The 16,078-nt window shown below is 40.2% G+C and overlaps 1 protein-coding gene across 13 annotated transcripts in view; it reads left to right on the forward strand.

Moving 5' to 3' along the window:
* The window catches only part of KIAA0319 (KIAA0319 ortholog), a 57,540-nt gene that overhangs the window by 30,497 nt on the left and 10,965 nt on the right, over positions 1 to 16,078 (forward strand). For all 13 annotated transcript variants that reach the window (XR_001878362.1, XR_001878363.1, XR_001878364.1 and 10 more), the window contains 11 exons: positions 772 to 876; positions 1,537 to 1,634; positions 2,031 to 2,118; positions 2,667 to 2,759; positions 3,352 to 3,484; positions 5,276 to 5,504; positions 7,813 to 7,936; positions 10,524 to 10,656; positions 11,519 to 11,667; positions 13,591 to 13,742; positions 14,859 to 14,997. Coding sequence is in view for 6 of the 13 variants with exons in the window: in XM_017836959.1 (XP_017692448.1) it covers positions 772 to 876; positions 1,537 to 1,634; positions 2,031 to 2,118; positions 2,667 to 2,759; positions 3,352 to 3,484; positions 5,276 to 5,504; positions 7,813 to 7,936; positions 10,524 to 10,656; positions 11,519 to 11,667; positions 13,591 to 13,742; positions 14,859 to 14,997 (1,443 nt within the window). In the remaining 7 variants the exon portion in view is untranslated. The remainder of the gene's footprint in view (positions 1 to 771; positions 877 to 1,536; positions 1,635 to 2,030; positions 2,119 to 2,666; positions 2,760 to 3,351; positions 3,485 to 5,275; positions 5,505 to 7,812; positions 7,937 to 10,523; positions 10,657 to 11,518; positions 11,668 to 13,590; positions 13,743 to 14,858; positions 14,998 to 16,078) is intronic.

Genomic DNA, 16,078 nt, shown 5'->3' on the forward strand with positions numbered 1-16,078 from the left:
TTTTGGAGAACCTCTGTTCTGTGGTTTCCCAATATTAAAAGGAAGACATTTAAAACCTTTGAAATTCAGGTCTATGGGAACTTTACTGAAGTTGTGCTTTAGTATGTTTCTGTTGGGGACTGTGTTTGTGTACTTAAACATTTTTTGGAAGAGGAAAGAGTTTTCGCAGACAAGAACTGGATAGCAAAGGGATTGAGTGTGCAGTTCATTTGCCCTGCTATACAAGTGGAGTTTTTAAAAGGGGCACTGAGATGGACATTGGAGCATGACATACAAGTGCAACACAAATATAGAAGCAGTGCTTCTTGGTGAAAGAAAGTGTGATATTTAGTTCTAGTATGAGCTATGTTACTTTCTTTAATGATATTTGCTGTAGTGCAAATAGCCTTTTTGTCTTCTCTGTGTATTTTTTAAATTCCTGCATTTCTATCCAGTTACTGATAAAAATATGTCATTCTTTATGTAGAGCAATGTAACCTGTGATGTACTGGAATAATCAGAATACTTTTCTCTAAAACAGAAGTAGGGAAAATGACACTTCATAGATGGGGAAGAAGAAAAACTTTGGTTTGGTGGAAGATGAGGGAACCACAGTTATGAGTATAATAGATTATTATTTTACTATGTACGAGGAATTTTTTTTAATTATTCTTGCTTGTTCCCTATAGAGTGTTTGTGAAATTTTAATTAATCCATTGGAAATAATATTTGAAGATACTAAATTTATATCAATTCCATCTGTTATAACATAGTGTACTTATTCTGTCTTAGATACAGTAAAAGAACTTATTGTGTCTGCTGGAGATAACATACAAGTGATGCTACCCAAAAATGAGGTTGAACTGAATGCCTTTGCCGTCCCACCACCATCTACAGGTGAGTTGAATAGCCTTGGTATACAAGGAGATGCACACACTACCAACCTGTAAATGCAGCCAAGTTCTGAGTTATGTGAACATCTGCTCCTTAGGATAAAACAATTTTCCTCATTTCCTACTACTACCTCTTTTGTGGCTCCAACTGCAGAGAGGATTTTCTCCTTTGGACTTAAAGGATGAATTTTTTTAAGTGACTTTTATTTTCAGAACCTAAACTCAAGAGGGTTCAATAAAAAGCCTATAGTTTCTGCTAAAAGATGATGTGGCCCAGTTTATAGCATCTTGCTGTAAAATGGGAGGGAAGCGGGGAAAGTAAGTTCTGAATGCAACATTTACCTTAAAACTGCCAGCTTTTGAATTACAGCCGCAATTGATACATGTTTCATAGGCAGCTGTGTAAAACACGTTTACTTCATGTGAAGCTCGTTTTTGTGAAGAAGATTATTTGTGAAGTCCATTACATCCTTGCTGCTTTACCAAGTTGCAAGATACTGGATATTCAACATGGATTCATACTGCTTCATTTTGAAGGCTTAAAGAGCAGCAGTCATGATTTTCTACTTTAGCATTTCATCTGATGGATGGTGAACTTGATTTCTTTTGTTTTCTTATCTTGAAGGCAGAACTGATTACTCTTACACTGTGTTGTTGCTCTTAGAAACAGCTTACACCTATGAGTGGAGCCTTATCAGCCACCCTGCTGACTACGGTGGTGAAATGGAGCACAGGCACAGCCAGACTTTGAAGCTCTCTCATGTAAGTGAGCTGTAAGCTCAGGCTCATTGTATCTGTGTGGTCCTTTCACAGAATTGTAGCCTGTGGGGAAAGGCACCTTGATTCAAGGAGTTCAAATGACCTCAAGTCATCTGGAATGTCTTCACCTGTGCGTGTCACCAAATCTATGCAAGATTAGAAGTGTCTTTTTTAGCGTGCTCTAATAATTTTCTAAATAGGGAAAAAATTCTGAAGTGTTTGCTTCATATTCCCCACTTCCAGGCAGTGACTAGTGGTCTTTTGTGTATGTGTTTATAAAAGTAGCTTGAGGATTCAGATATCCAGATTTTTCTCTGTTTACAATATGATTGTCAGATTTATGCATACTGCTTTTGGATAATTCAGTATGTAACCCAATTTGTTTTGTGTTTGTCTCAGTTATCAGTGGGACTTTACGCCTTCAAAGTGACAGTTTCTGGTGTAAATGCCTTTGGTGAAGGTTTTGTAAATGTCACAGTCAAACCAGGTAAGTCAGTTGGCTGAAATAATTAATTTTTTCAACACAAGTAGTTGTACAGCATGCTTATCTCCTCATACATATCTGTTACTGTTTGTCAAGGACATCTGGCAGTCCAGTCATGCTGACATGTTTCGTGTCCTGATGTCTATAAAGGGTTCTAAGGAAGAAGAGCTAAGGAGCTCGCTCACTGTGTTTAAATGCTTTCTGGTCTTTCACCCTCCTCAGGCAAAGCCCAAGGTAGCATCATGTCACCTTTTATGATTCCTTCTCCAGTACAGCAATTAGGCACTGATCTGGCCCTATCTACAAATTACAGTGCATGGGTCTGATCTGAATTATATCAGTTAGAAGCAACTGCAGTGGAAGACTGCTGTGTCAGCACACTGCTATTCAGTAACCTTTTCTCTCCCTTGTCCAAAAAGGACAGCAGATGCTGCTGCAAAGCTGTCTGATCTGGATTTAATCACTGGGGACTATTGATCTGTAGACTTAACATTAGTTTTGCCTGGGCTCTCACTCATATTTTTTTTTCTTCCCCCCTGTCTGTCTCACAGTCCTCAGAGTTAACCAGCCGCCTGTCGCTGTTGCTTCCCCCAAAGTGCAAGAAGTTTCTTTGCCTACAACTTCCACCTTCATCGATGGCAGTCGTACGTACTGGACCCTCCTGTGTTTATATCCTGTATTTTTAATATACAATTACGACATTATTGTTTGTCAGTTATAAGTGGAATTGCTTCTTCTCACTCTTCTCAGAAGTTCCCTGATAAATCATGATTTATTTTGGAGATTTTAGTCCAGTTATAAATTATTTTAATAAATTTAAAAAATTATTAAATGCAGCCTTCCACTTGGAGATTGAGATGCAATGTGTCAGGGGCTGCTGCATCCAAACAGCAGCTACTCTTACAGCTTCTTCTGTGCCAGTACAGCTGGGGCCTTGGTAGAGAGCTGTCACATAGGGTGTGATGAGATGTTGTAATTATATTCATAGTTACTGAGAGTAGACAAGCTGGAATGTGCAGTCTGAGACTGAATTTTTTTTTTTTATCCATGTGTATGAAAAATTGTTTCAAAAAATTATACCAAAGGTAACTTGGAATCTGTGGTTTTATGAAGCCTTTTCAAATGTACTTGAAGAGACAGGTGTAGAAAACCAGTAAGAGATGAGTGCATGAAAGACTAACATTCATTTCAGCAATTGCTACAAGAAACTGATGTGTTTTTCTTTAATGAATGTAGAAAGTATAGATGACATGAAGATAGTGAGTTACCACTGGGAAGAAATTAAAGGTCCCTTGCGAGAGCAGAAGGCATCTGCTGACACAGCTGTCTTGCACTTGTCTAACCTTGTTCCTGGAAACTACACTTTCAGGTACCTGTACAGATGCTTTCCTTTGGGGCTTTAATTATTTCTGTGATGTCAGCTAAATGTTTGTTTTCCTTTGTGCTCACATCTACCTCCTCAAACAGAAAACTTCATTTTTCTTCTGCATGCTGTTACCCTTCATTTTGCACAGAGGAGAGACTTAGGGAGCAGTTTTATTAAAAAGTGCTTGGCCGTGGTTTTGTGATACCAGCATAGTGATACTTTTTAGCACAAAGTTATGTAAATTAAATACCTCCCACTTTCAGCAATAACAACTGTGACAAAACTCTTTTTATTACTTTTTTCCCCAGCTTAGAAGATAGCTAGTGCCCTGAGATGAAATTATGCAGTCAGGGTGTCAAAGTCATCCCCTGAAGGGTGGTGGCAGACAGAATAATATTGGCAGACTGATCCTCACAAGACATTGTTATGTGCTGATTTTACTGAGACTCATTCTGTTCTTCATAAAAGCCTTTGCTCTGCTACTGGTTTCCTCTATTTATGCACTGCTGAAGCTGGGTTTTGTCCAGACAATGGAAGCAATGTTTGTGGTTTGGGGTGCTTAATGAAAATCAAAGTCCCTTTTCTGAACTTTTTAACTTAAAGCCTAGTCTTCACAGAGGCAGGCAGACTTCCCACTTACCCAGCTTGTGTTCTTTGGCTACCAGTCAATACATTGTATATCAGTGAAGCATCAGCAGAATGTCGAAGCCATCATACGTATACATTAAATGTGGTGGTTTGCATAAGCTTCACCAAAAGTTCTATAGCTTCTACTTTCATTCTGTGTTCTTTACTGGAATTATTCCATATTGTACAGTAGCAGAAATTAGTGTGAATTTTTTTCCATATTAAAAAAGAGCTTTCTTGCAAGTAATACTTTAAGTGTGTTCCAAACCTAAGGAATTAAGAAATTAATTGTTATATCTCTGCACCCTTGAGGGAGGCTGACTAGAGCAGTATGTTCTAGTTGACAAGAAATTAGCTGGTCAGTAAAATCCAGTTCTTTTGATATGCATGGATGTGCACCCATTGCAAAAAGTATGTGTTCCCTAATGACAGAACTAACGAGCACTAGTTTTGTTCCCACCCAGGTTCCCTTCCATGTGGTCAGCTGTCTGCAGTTTTCACAATAGAGGAGGATTAGACATTAGTCAGTTACCGCACTGTGGAGGGCAGGTTTCATCCCCTTCAAGTGTCTGCAACAGTCTCATTTTAAGATGATTTGATTTTGTGTTTCTGAGAGGCAGTAATGTCTGGATTTTTTTAAACCCTGTCTTTTTTAGTTTTGTGACTTGACATTGCTATTAAGCTCTATTAAAGTTAGTAATAGTGTGCCACGAAGAAATAAGAAGTTAGGATCTACTGCTGTGGTATAAGTAGAGCTTTTGAAAATCCAAAGCAGTTCTAGTTATAGATGTTGACACGGACTGTTTCGCTATGGCTGATGAATGAAATCCCTGGTTTTTACTGAGTACATTTTTAAAAGAGTTTGCAGTGAAATCTGTTTGAAATTGGTGAAGCTGCCATTGACTGCAGGCAGAGGGTTTCATCTGGGATCCAGAATAGCTAGGCTTTTTTTCTTTTTCCCAAATGTTGAAAGCTCTGTTTGTAAACAGTTTTCTGAATTTCTTTCCTGTCTTAGTTGAGGAATGAGTGTGTCTGAAGGAGAAGTTTGTATCATCTAATCAGTGTCTCTGGTTTATGTAGTGTTTGAAAAACTACCAGAAAAAATAAGTCTTTGAATTTGGATCTTGGCAGAAGTCCATCTTAACAGATACTGGTTTTCTATTATAGACTCACAGTGATTGATTCAGATGGAGCAGCCAACTCCACCATTGCTTTTCTGACTGTCAACAAACCAGTGGATTACCCACCTATTGCTAATGCAGGACCTAATCAGGCAGTCACCTTGCCCCAGAACTTCATCACGCTAAATGGAAACCAAAGCAGTGACGACCATGAAATTGTCAGCTATGAGTGGTCCCTCAGTCCCAAAAGCAAAGGCAAGGTTGTAGCAATGCAGGTATGTCAATTTCTCCTTGCATAGGATTAGAAAGCTCTTTTATCTTTGCCTCTAACATGAGCAAACACATACCTGAGTAACTGCTCAGAAGCACTGAAATATCTAGAATGATGTTACTCTTTTTTTTGTTGTTGTTGTCCTCTTAGATGTATTCAGCTCTTATTTTAGATACTACTTTTAATTCCTGATCATAATTGTTTCCATTCCATCGGTCCAACCAAACACTGTTATTTGTTCCCTGGTGGTTTGAAAATACATGAAGTTCACATTGTCTGTTCTTGAACCTGCTTCACAGGTTCCCATCTTCTGATGTGCTGGGCATACTGAAAACTGGTTAGGAGAGAATGTGGGGGTAGTCAGAGTTTTCTCACAATGCTTTCTCCTGGAGAGAGTAGAACTCAAATGGAAACCTGATCTTCTGAATTGACATGAAAGATGACAAGATCTTTTGGCAGTGTTATGTAGCCATGCTCTGTGATGGGTTTTTATGCTCACTAAAACATGGATTTCCATTGAGGGTTTATGGAATTTATTCCCTTATTTTCATGGCTGGGGTTTTTCTGTTTGTTTTTTTTTTTTTTTTTTGGTTTGGTTTGTTGTGGGTTTTTTTAATCTGAGAAAAGCTAATAAATTTTTTTAATGGACTTGCACTCAGTAAGTTGGAGATTCTTACAGCTCTGTAGGCAGTTGAGGTAATTAATGTAATGTAATGAAGCCAACTGAAACTGAGAAGCCATTTTTTATGGGAGTCATGATTTCTGCTATGTTGGCAAATGCTTTAGGCCTTCAGAACTGGGAAGAGATTACTTTGTAGATCTGTTTAGAAAAGGAATAATATCGATGCAAGCCTATACTGTAGAGACAATTACAGAATTAAGGAAGGACTTGCAGCATTATGGCTTATTTCTGTTAATACACCAAGAAAAAAAACTTTCCTAAAGCATCCATGGAAGCTGAACTTACAGTTTTTGAGAGCTGTTCAACCTTAAAACAACCTTCGATAAAGAAGGGAATGACTGCTTCAGATATCCAGTGGATTCACTGGGTATTTAATGTGGAAATGCAAGTGCATGTTACAGTTTCTTTTCAACAGACTAGTAATCTTTTTCATGTGCCTAAAGCTGAGGATCATAGAGTTGTAGAATGGTTTGGGTTGGAAGAGACCTTGAAGATCATCTAGTTCCAAACTTGCTGCCATGGACAGGGATACCTTCCATTAGATCAGGTTGCTCAAAGCCCCATCCAACCTGGCCTTGAACACTTCCCAGGGATGGGACATCCACAACTTCTCTGAGCAACCTGTTCCAGTGCCTCACCACGATGAGTAAATAATTTCTTCAAATATCTAAGCTAAGCCTGCCTTCTTTCAATTTGAAGCCATTCCCTCTTGTCCTGTCACTATCTGCCTATATAAAAAGTACCTCTCACTCCTTTTTTTAAGCCCCCTTTAAGTACTGGAAGGTGCTATAAGGTCTCTTCTCCAGGCTGAACAACCCCAACTCTTCCAGCCTGCTTTCTTAGGAGAGGTGCTCCAGCCCCCTGATCTATCTTCATGGCCCTTCTCTGGACCTGTTCCAGAGGATGCTGGTCTCTGATGTGGTATCTATTGTTAAAATGCTGATTAGTTAATAGTTTATCAAGTCCCTTAGTTCTCATTATCATCTTTGTCCAAAAAACCCCCCAAACGTAATTGCATTGTGATTTGTTATTCCCCATGTGAGAGATGCCACAAATGTTCATTTTATTAGAAAAAAGACCTATAGCTGGGCCAGTCATTTTATGAGGTTATATAGATATCAGCTAATACTTCTCAAAGAGTAAACTCAGGACAGATTTATCTTGTTTGATATGTTTTTTTCCTCATAAGCCTGTCTTTCTGGGTTCAATTCTGATTTTGCGTTTAACAATCTTTATAAATATTAACAAATGTCATGATGTTTGTTTTCAAAATATCCCTAAGGAAATGTAATGAGCTATAGGAATTTTCATCAGTGTTTAATTTCCTGATTGAGAATTATTGTTGTTCAGAAATAATGCAATAATTATACCAGCAGGAGAAAGTAGGATTTATTGTCTGTAGTTATTTCTCTGGGTTTGGTAGGGACAGTTGCAATCATGAACACATTACATCCATCTGTGCACCAAATTTTAAGCCTCCTCTTTGTCTGCAAGGTGCTCAAAGTGTTGCTCAAACACCGTATTTATGAATTAAAACATTTTTTTCCCTCACATTTGCTCTGTAAGACCTTTCATTATCCATGAACACTCCTGTTTTATCTCATGCTCTGTCTTCACAAATGCTGTGAAGGGAGTGCGGACGCCGTACCTCCAGTTATCTGCAATGCAGGAAGGAGATTACACGTTTCAGCTGACTGTCACAGACTCTGCGAGGCAGCGGTCCACGGCTGAGGTCACACTCATCGTGCAGCCTGGTAAGTCACCTGCAGGCACCTCTGGGGTGGGCCAGCCCAATGCCTTAGCACTATTTTCCAGTGCCTTATGTCCCCACACTGCAGGGATCTCTGCATCAAGGACTCTTCCACCTCTGTTTTCTGTCAAAGCAGACAGTTAAAACAAGTGTAGAATTATAAAAGTCCAGGTGGTGATCCTGAGGGCTCACACCAGCCTGATCGTGTAAGGCTACCTGCACAGAGATCTGTTTAAATGCTTCTAAAAGCTAAATTGTAGGTCTTCAGTTTAATGTCCTATGAAATCTGTTTTGAAAGCTGTTGTGGAGGTTTGACCTCAAAAATATCCAATTTCCAAGCTCCCCCACAATTTGCCTCAATGCAAGAGAGAGAAGGTTTCAGAGAGGAACAACTCAGCATGGGGAAATTATATCAAAATTTATTACTAACACAATAAATATTATAGAAACTAAAAAGCAAATAAATACACAGTACTAATACAATCTCTACCACCCCTGGGGGTCCTCCCACATCAGTTCAGAAGAAAAACCTTCAAGGCGATAGCTAAAGTCTCTCTCATTGGGGTACTGGGGAAGGGGTCTTTTGCACCCCCACCAGCTCCTCGGCTTCTGCTGAGGTCTCTTACTGGACTGCAAAGGAACATTTGCTTTACCAGGTCTTCATCACGAGGTCCAGGGAATCAGCTTTGAGTCCTTTCTCCCTGGTTCGTGAAAGTTTCTCCCAGAGAATAAGATGTTCACTCTTTCCTCTCCAGGTTGCAGGGTTTCTGGGTCTTGCTCAGTTTTCTATACCCCAAATAGTTTTCACCAAAAGTCCTTACCCAGAAAAAGCCTGCTTGGCTTGGCTTCTCTCTGTTCCAACTGCTGCATCAGCTCAGCTTCCACGTGTCACAGGGAGGCATTCCTCCCTCCCACATTCCTCCTTTGGTTTTCGGCTGCCCCCACCCAAACTTCATGTAGAGCCTCCTTCGAGCCCCTCGGCCCATCTCTCATTGCTTCAGTCTCAGCTCAAGGTCGCTACCTCCCCCGTCATTATGGGGGGGGAGAAGGTAGCAGCGAGACTGCGTCAGTCTCTCTCCTCTGCCTGGAATTTTTCCATCTCTGTATGATCGCAGCTGCTTCTCTGGCTCCGAACCACCCCTCAGCCCACCTCTGGCTCAACTCTAATGCCTCACCTGCCTGCTGGGGTGGGGAGGGCTAGCTCCAACTCCCCGGCTGGCCTCTCAGGTTCACACCACCGCCTCTCCTGGGCAGTGGGGGGAAAAGCCCCCTATCCTTTGGCCACAGCACCCGGTTCAGTTTCAATACTGTCCTGGGCTCCCCGCAGCCCGGCCGGGGGGGGAGAGAGGGCCTGGCCCCCCCGCAAGGGGCCCGCAGGCCTCTCTCCTCTCACCTCACGGCTCCGAATCTCTCTCACTCTCTGCCAACAACTTCCTTCCTAATTTCACAGGGGCGAAAAACAGCTCCGATTGGTCCCACATCAGAAATTCACCTGTCACCAACCACTTCCAGCCACCCCCTGGGGGGGGCTCAAACCACCGCAACTGTTCAGAGTATCAGTCAGTGCTTTGCTCAGTTTTCTTATTGTTGTGCAGTTCTTGTGCAAGAGTCCTTGTGTGATTTGAATTCTCACCAGAATTACATTGTGTTTTCTAAGGAAAAGTGTCAAGCAAGGAGTTTTCAAAAGCTGTATCTTTCAAATGCTTGTTTAGTTTTGGGAGCCAAGAGATGAATGAGCCCAAATGGTCCAGGCCTCATGAGATTTATTTTTTTTTTTAATACCTTTTCTTTTTGTAACGTTTGCCTACTACATCCAAAGTGTTCTTTTCTGCCAATGTGAAGGTTTCACATTCCACCACGGGGCAATGTTTTATCTTCCTGTTGTTGCTTAATAAATATCTTTTTTGTAGATGATCCCTTCCGGCACAACTTTACAGTGGGCATTTACTGCAGAAATCAAGAACGTAAATTGGAAGTACAGTGTGTGGTGGTGCCTTTAAGACCTGCTATAGTGTGGAGCTAGAAAGATGCTATTGCTGAAGTCAGGCCTAAGGGCAAATAAATACCCAGGAAAGTGGCAGCATTGCCAGTTTTACCATGCCACAAAAACAGAGGCTGAAAACAGAATAACAGGTTACATGTTTTTGCACTAAATCCTCAAAGGGTCTGAACTGGCATTAAGTTGGTGGCGTCGTGCTGACCTTGAACAGCAGAAAACACAGGTCAGTATCTTCTTTGAGGGCAAAGAACCAAGTGAGAGGTTTTGAAAGAAGTGGAGCAGTAGGACCACGAGAATGCCCCACCACTCCTGTTATGTAGCATTTCATATAATGCATTGAGCATGCAGCAAAATTTTTGGGAGTGTGACTGTGCCTGCAGTGCAAAGGGGAAGTTTTTGCTGTGGTATTTGGCTTGTTGCAGAGCTGATCTCTCCTACCTGCTGGCTCATGCATGTTATACTTGTGATTTGTACCTTTAGAGCCAATATATCAATTCTTTAATAAAATATTCTGTGTAAAATCTTCCCTCTGATTGGAAAGGCTTGCCAGTGACTACATAGCAAATGTCATACACTAAATATTATTTTGCAGAAAATAACAGTCCTCCAGTAGCAGTGGCTGGCCCTGACAAAGAATTGACCTTCCCAGTAGAAAGTGCTACACTGGATGGAAGCAAAAGCCAAGATGACCAAGGCATTGTCTTCTATCATTGGGAAAATATCAGGTATCTAGAGATTTTACTAATCTCCAATAAAATAGAGAACAAAGTGAAAGTGTTTAGAGTCTCTTATGCAATTGTGTTGGGTGATGCACTGTTTGGGAATTGCTTTCAGGACCTTCCCACTTGGGTGGTAATAGGGTAAGAAATAGTAATTTTAAGTTCAACTTGAAAAGCTTAGGCAACCTCTGTGTATGTTTTGCAGTGTGTCATTTTGAGGCCTACTTTTATAAAATTAAGAAAAAATGACAGGAATTTCTGTGTCTCCTGTTTAAAAAGAAAGTAGCAGGCTTGGGTACCCCCCTGTAATATACGAAGTTTTCCCATTAGTGCTTAGATGAACAAGAGTTTCTCAGTTACTTGTTTATTGAATAATAAAGTAAATTGACAGTCACTTTATCCTGAACTTTCAGTAATGACTGACTAAAGCAGTCTTGAGTGATGATTGAAAATGTTCTACAAAAGTTTGTATGTTTATGTGCAAATATAATTGATCCTTAATAAAAGGACAAGCTATTAGCTCATGCAAGCATCGTACCTCATACAGGAATAGGTCTGCTGGCAGCCAGTTCATATTGTGAGTGGCTCTTAGAGCAATATCATCTTCATGCTCCCATGGAATAGTATAGTGGTGAGATTCAACTTTCGGGGTGCATTTTCTACTCTTTTTATAACTGGGTATGTGGTGCTTGCGTGCTTTGAATGCCTCGAGAAAATGCATTTATGCATTCTCTGAACTAAACTAGTGTCTCATATAGTTCTTTAGCCATCAGTGCTATAAAATAAAAGCAAATGGCATGAGCAGTGCTGCTGAACAAATGGTTTGGCTGGCTATGCAGGATTATTTTTCTGACATGTTTTGTTTCAGTGGACCAAGCTCTGTACAGATGGAAAATGATGACAAAGCAATAGCAACTGTGACTGGTCTTCAAGTTGGTACCTATCGCTTCAGGCTGACTGTGAAAGACCAACAGGGCTTGAGCAGTGCATCTGTGCTGTCTATAACTGTGAAGGAAGGTAAGCCTCAAAGGCAGGGAAACCTTGTTGCTGTGTCTTAGGATATGGTGGGCAGCTTGCCAGTTAATGCAATTGCTGACAGAATGTAAAGGAAATTAGAACAGAAAGTTATAATATATTTCTTGTCATATTTCGGGGGGGGTTCAGTAAGACTTGTCTGCTGTTCTGTAATAAAGTAGTATTGTAAGTGACTGGCAGAATTAATTTTGTTTGCTGCAAGATATTTTGAAGTTCAATATATGCAAAATTAGTTGTAATAAAAATGTTCCAAATTAATATTGTTGACAATGATATGTTTACATCACTAAGAAGATACATTTTTATTTTATTTTTGAAGTTAAGCTTTGAGGAGAAAAGTAGTTTTACTGTGGATTTTCAGTAACCTCCAAGAAGTGACATCTCAATGAACCAATTTCCACTTAAAAATTTAGTATTAAGAGACCTGGTTTTTGGTTTGGTTTTTTTTTTGTTGTTTTGGGGGTTTTTTATATAGAGGAAAACAGCTGCTGTGGTGTGGGGTTTCGGTGATTTGGGGTCTTTGTGTGTTTGTTTTGTGGGTTTTTTTCCCAACATCCATGCTGTGGAAGAGGCTTTAGGATAATGATAGAATCATAGACTATTTTGGTTTGGAAAGGACCATAAAAATCATCTAGTCCCAACCACCTTGCCATGGGCTGGGATACCCTCCATGAGACCAGGTTGCTCAAAGCCCTGTTCAGCCTGGCCTTGAACACTTCCGGGGTTGTGCTGACTTCAGCAATAGCCCAGGGTATGGTTGGCTTTCTTGGCTGCAAGTGGATATTGCTGGATCATTTTGAACTTCTTGTCGGCCAACACCCCCCAAGTCTTTCTCCTCAGAGCTGCTCTCAGTCCATTCTCTGCCCAACTTGCACTTGAGCTTGGGATTGCCCTTACCCTTGTGCCTCTTCAAGAAGAAGCTGGACTTTGTTTTACCCATATGCATCATTGCTTGAACCATTTCAGAGTTTCAGTTAGGTGTTTAATTAGAAATACGTGGCAACAGCTCTGCCCAAATGTGTTTTGTGGTCTCATTTGTGGTGTGAAGTGTAGCCACAGTATGTTTTGTCTACAGTCACAGGTTCAGTATTAAAAAGACTTAGTTTTCCAATAACCAAGTTTAGTCAACTGCTTTTATTTGAAAGAGACAAATCCCTTGTATCACAGAAAACTCTCTGCTGTTTTAAAGAATAGAGTTATAGCCAAGGCCCTTGAGATGTGCCCAGTATTGAATTATTTATCTCCGACTAATTATGTCCAGTGAGGTATTTCACTCAGCTCCACAGGTTGCTGGATCTCTCTCTTATCAATTGTGTTCTAAATAAAAGACAGTGATGTCTGGTTTCTGGAAAGAGAGCATGTTTCTGTTTCTCTGGCTTTTTTTTTTGCCATGTGCCCAATGTGTGCCTTAATCTCACTGCTAGTGGTAAGCAGTGAGAACTAGATTTACCCTTAAATTTCCTGATTGCCTAAATACAGGCATTATGAAGATATAAGTTCTTGCACAAGCTTCTACTGGGTAAATAAGTGTTTCTCCAGATGGAAAGATCCCAGCATGGTGACCTCATGCTGGGCCGTGTTTCTAAGTAGGTAGAAAATTTTTTTGCTTGACTGAGAAGATCTGATGCTTAAGTTATTGTGAGACTCTAAATAGAATATCCCACAATTCTTTTTTAAAAAGATCTTTCTCCTCATGGTGCAGCTCTGCTTTTGTTAGACTGTAATAATTCTGAAGCCAAATTTGTATACCCATTCATCCTTTCCCTGTAGCTTTAACATGAGGTTGTGTTGTTATTGTCTGTAATTATCAGGTAAAGAATTGGAGTGTGGGTGTATTGGCAATGACAGGTCACATTTCTCATGTTTTGAAAGCAAATCCTTATCCTCCACTATTTTTGTGGCTAGAAAACAACAGTCCACCTCGGGCGCATGCTGGTGGGAAACATGTTCTTGTGCTTCCAAATAACTCTGTTACCTTGGATGGCTCAAGATCTGCTGATGACCAGGGGATTGTGTCATATTTGTGGATTCGGGACGGTCAAAGCCCAGCAGCTGGGGTGAGTTTCTTGAGGGTTGTAATGAGTCAAATTCTGCTTTTGTTATTCATGTAATGTCATTGCAGCCAGGAGAGCAGGTGTGACTCATAAGATGCTGTGATGTATGGTTTGTCTCCCCTGCTCTCTGTAATGCTGTAGTTCAGTGGGGTTGTGATATTTTCAGTACAGCTAGAGAATATGATAGCTAAGGAAGAGCACTGCAGCAATGTGGACTTAGTTGGGAAAGACTTGAGACAGAAGAATAAAGCTGTGTCTCAGAGTAATTGCTGATAGTATCAAGCTAATGTGTTAGAGAGAAAAATCATCTGAAATCCAGCTGTTCCAGAGGAGTAAGGATCTGAGAGAACAAGAAGTACTGATAAAGACTAAGGGATCATGTCTGATACCAGATGAGGTAAAACTTGCAGTTTAAGATAAAAATGGTATTTGACGCTGGATGTGTAGATACCTTGCTTGGCAGACCCTGGTGAATAGCCTGGGTCATTAGGGCAGAGGAGTCTGCTCTCTGAGAGAGGCAGAAAGCAGAAATACCTCATGATAAACTGAAATTTATATGTCCTACTAAACCTGGGATAACTTGTTTTCCCTATCTCACAAAGTGTTGTGGACAGCTCTTTGCACTCGGGAAGATACTGAAAAATCAGCAAGTGCTGAGAGAGGAGAAACAGCAAAATCCAAACAAAGCTTCTAGAGGCAATTCACATGAGTGTGTAAGAATTGAAGAGGCTTAGCTTAAATACGGCTGGCAGAGTTGATAGTTGAAAATACATGAACTCGGAGGAAAGGAAATTAAGAGTTAAAAAAGCAGAACTAAGGATGGTGGTATAAAATAGAGAAATAATAATGTAACTGTCTCGAATTTTCAAGCAAATGAGTTCTTCAGATTGTCAGCTATTCTTTCTGGGGTATTTTTAATGAAAATATCCATACTGTGCAGACATCCTCATTAACTTTCACTTCCAAACTGTCCTTACTCTGCTATAAACTATGGGTAGGTCACATTTGTCCCGAAAGTCAAAGCAAGAACTCGCACTGTCATACTGGATAGCTGACTTGATAGTCAAACCTGCAGCTTTCCCCGAGGGTGTAATTATTCCAGTACCTTTTTTTTTGCAGGATGTGATCCATGGCTCGGACCACGAGGCAGTACTGCAGCTAACTAATCTGGTGGAAGGAACCTATACTTTCCACTTGAAAGTGACGGATGCTAAAGGAGACTCAGATGTTGATTCAGCAACTGTTGAAGTGCGGCCTGGTATGACAATTAAAAGGTCATCGATACGTTGTGAATACCACATCTTTGTTCTCCTTTTCACTTATTTATTTAGATGTTGACAAGATTCTCTCAAAGCAAACAGGTCTTTCTCTTCCTACCTTATTGTTCTCTGAATAGGCCTGAGTGTGTTAGAAGTTGACATGTCAGGATTCTTAACTGCTACAGTCACCTTAGCGGGAGCATCAATAAATGAAAATTATACTTTCTAGTTTAATATTTTCATTAGGCTTTTATTCCTCTTCATTCATTGTAGGTTTTTGTTTCTTTTTTTCTGACTGTAATCTGTTTGACCAGTAGAAAGAGATGGGAGCTAAACGTTAAGTCTAGGTACAAATGCTGCAGATGTGTGTTTGATGATTGAAAGTGTGGCTTTATGTCTGTTTTTCTTCTTTCCTCCTGAAGGAAAAAAGCAGTCCTCAGAGAATGTTAGGGAGATGTAAACTGTCTTTTCATGGTTTGATATTGCTTGTTTTATAGACTTGTTTTCAAATGCAGGATGAACAGCTATATGATGGAAGTTGAAGCTTCAGTTTTCTTGCTTGTCTGACTCCTGGGCAGTGATTTTCTGTTCCTCACTTTATTGTTGAATGTAGTCATAATAATTGGGTCATGATTCTCACTGGATAACTGTGAAGTTTCTTTTCTTTGCAAGGCACTCTAGAAGTCTAAGTACTATTTAACAGAACCCTCAATTTCTAAGGGTAAACATATCCGATATTTCTCAAATTTGCCATTCTCAGACATACAAGTTCATCTTTGGCTCTCTTTTCCTGAGTGATAACCAGTAGTAAATAAGTAGCAGGGAACTCGGTAATTAGACTCACCTAATGCTTACCTCTGACTTCTTTAAGATGGCAGCATTTAGGGGAGCAGAAGTTGCTGTTCTGCACAGAAATATGTAAATGCTGAACTGAAGTGCACCCTGAAGTACTCTTATTTCGATTGATGAGATTGGTTTGTTTCAGAGGGAATGTGACAATATAGACTAAGTACTTTTTTAAGAACATGGCAGAGTTGGCTTTTCAGTGATACAGGTCTTATACAGGAAAATATAGTATTA

The sequence above is a fragment of the Lepidothrix coronata genome, unplaced genomic scaffold (assembly GCF_001604755.1).
Source record: "Lepidothrix coronata isolate B3197 unplaced genomic scaffold, Lepidothrix_coronata-1.0 Scaffold289, whole genome shotgun sequence".
Classification (NCBI taxonomy): domain Eukaryota; kingdom Metazoa; phylum Chordata; class Aves; order Passeriformes; family Pipridae; genus Lepidothrix; species Lepidothrix coronata.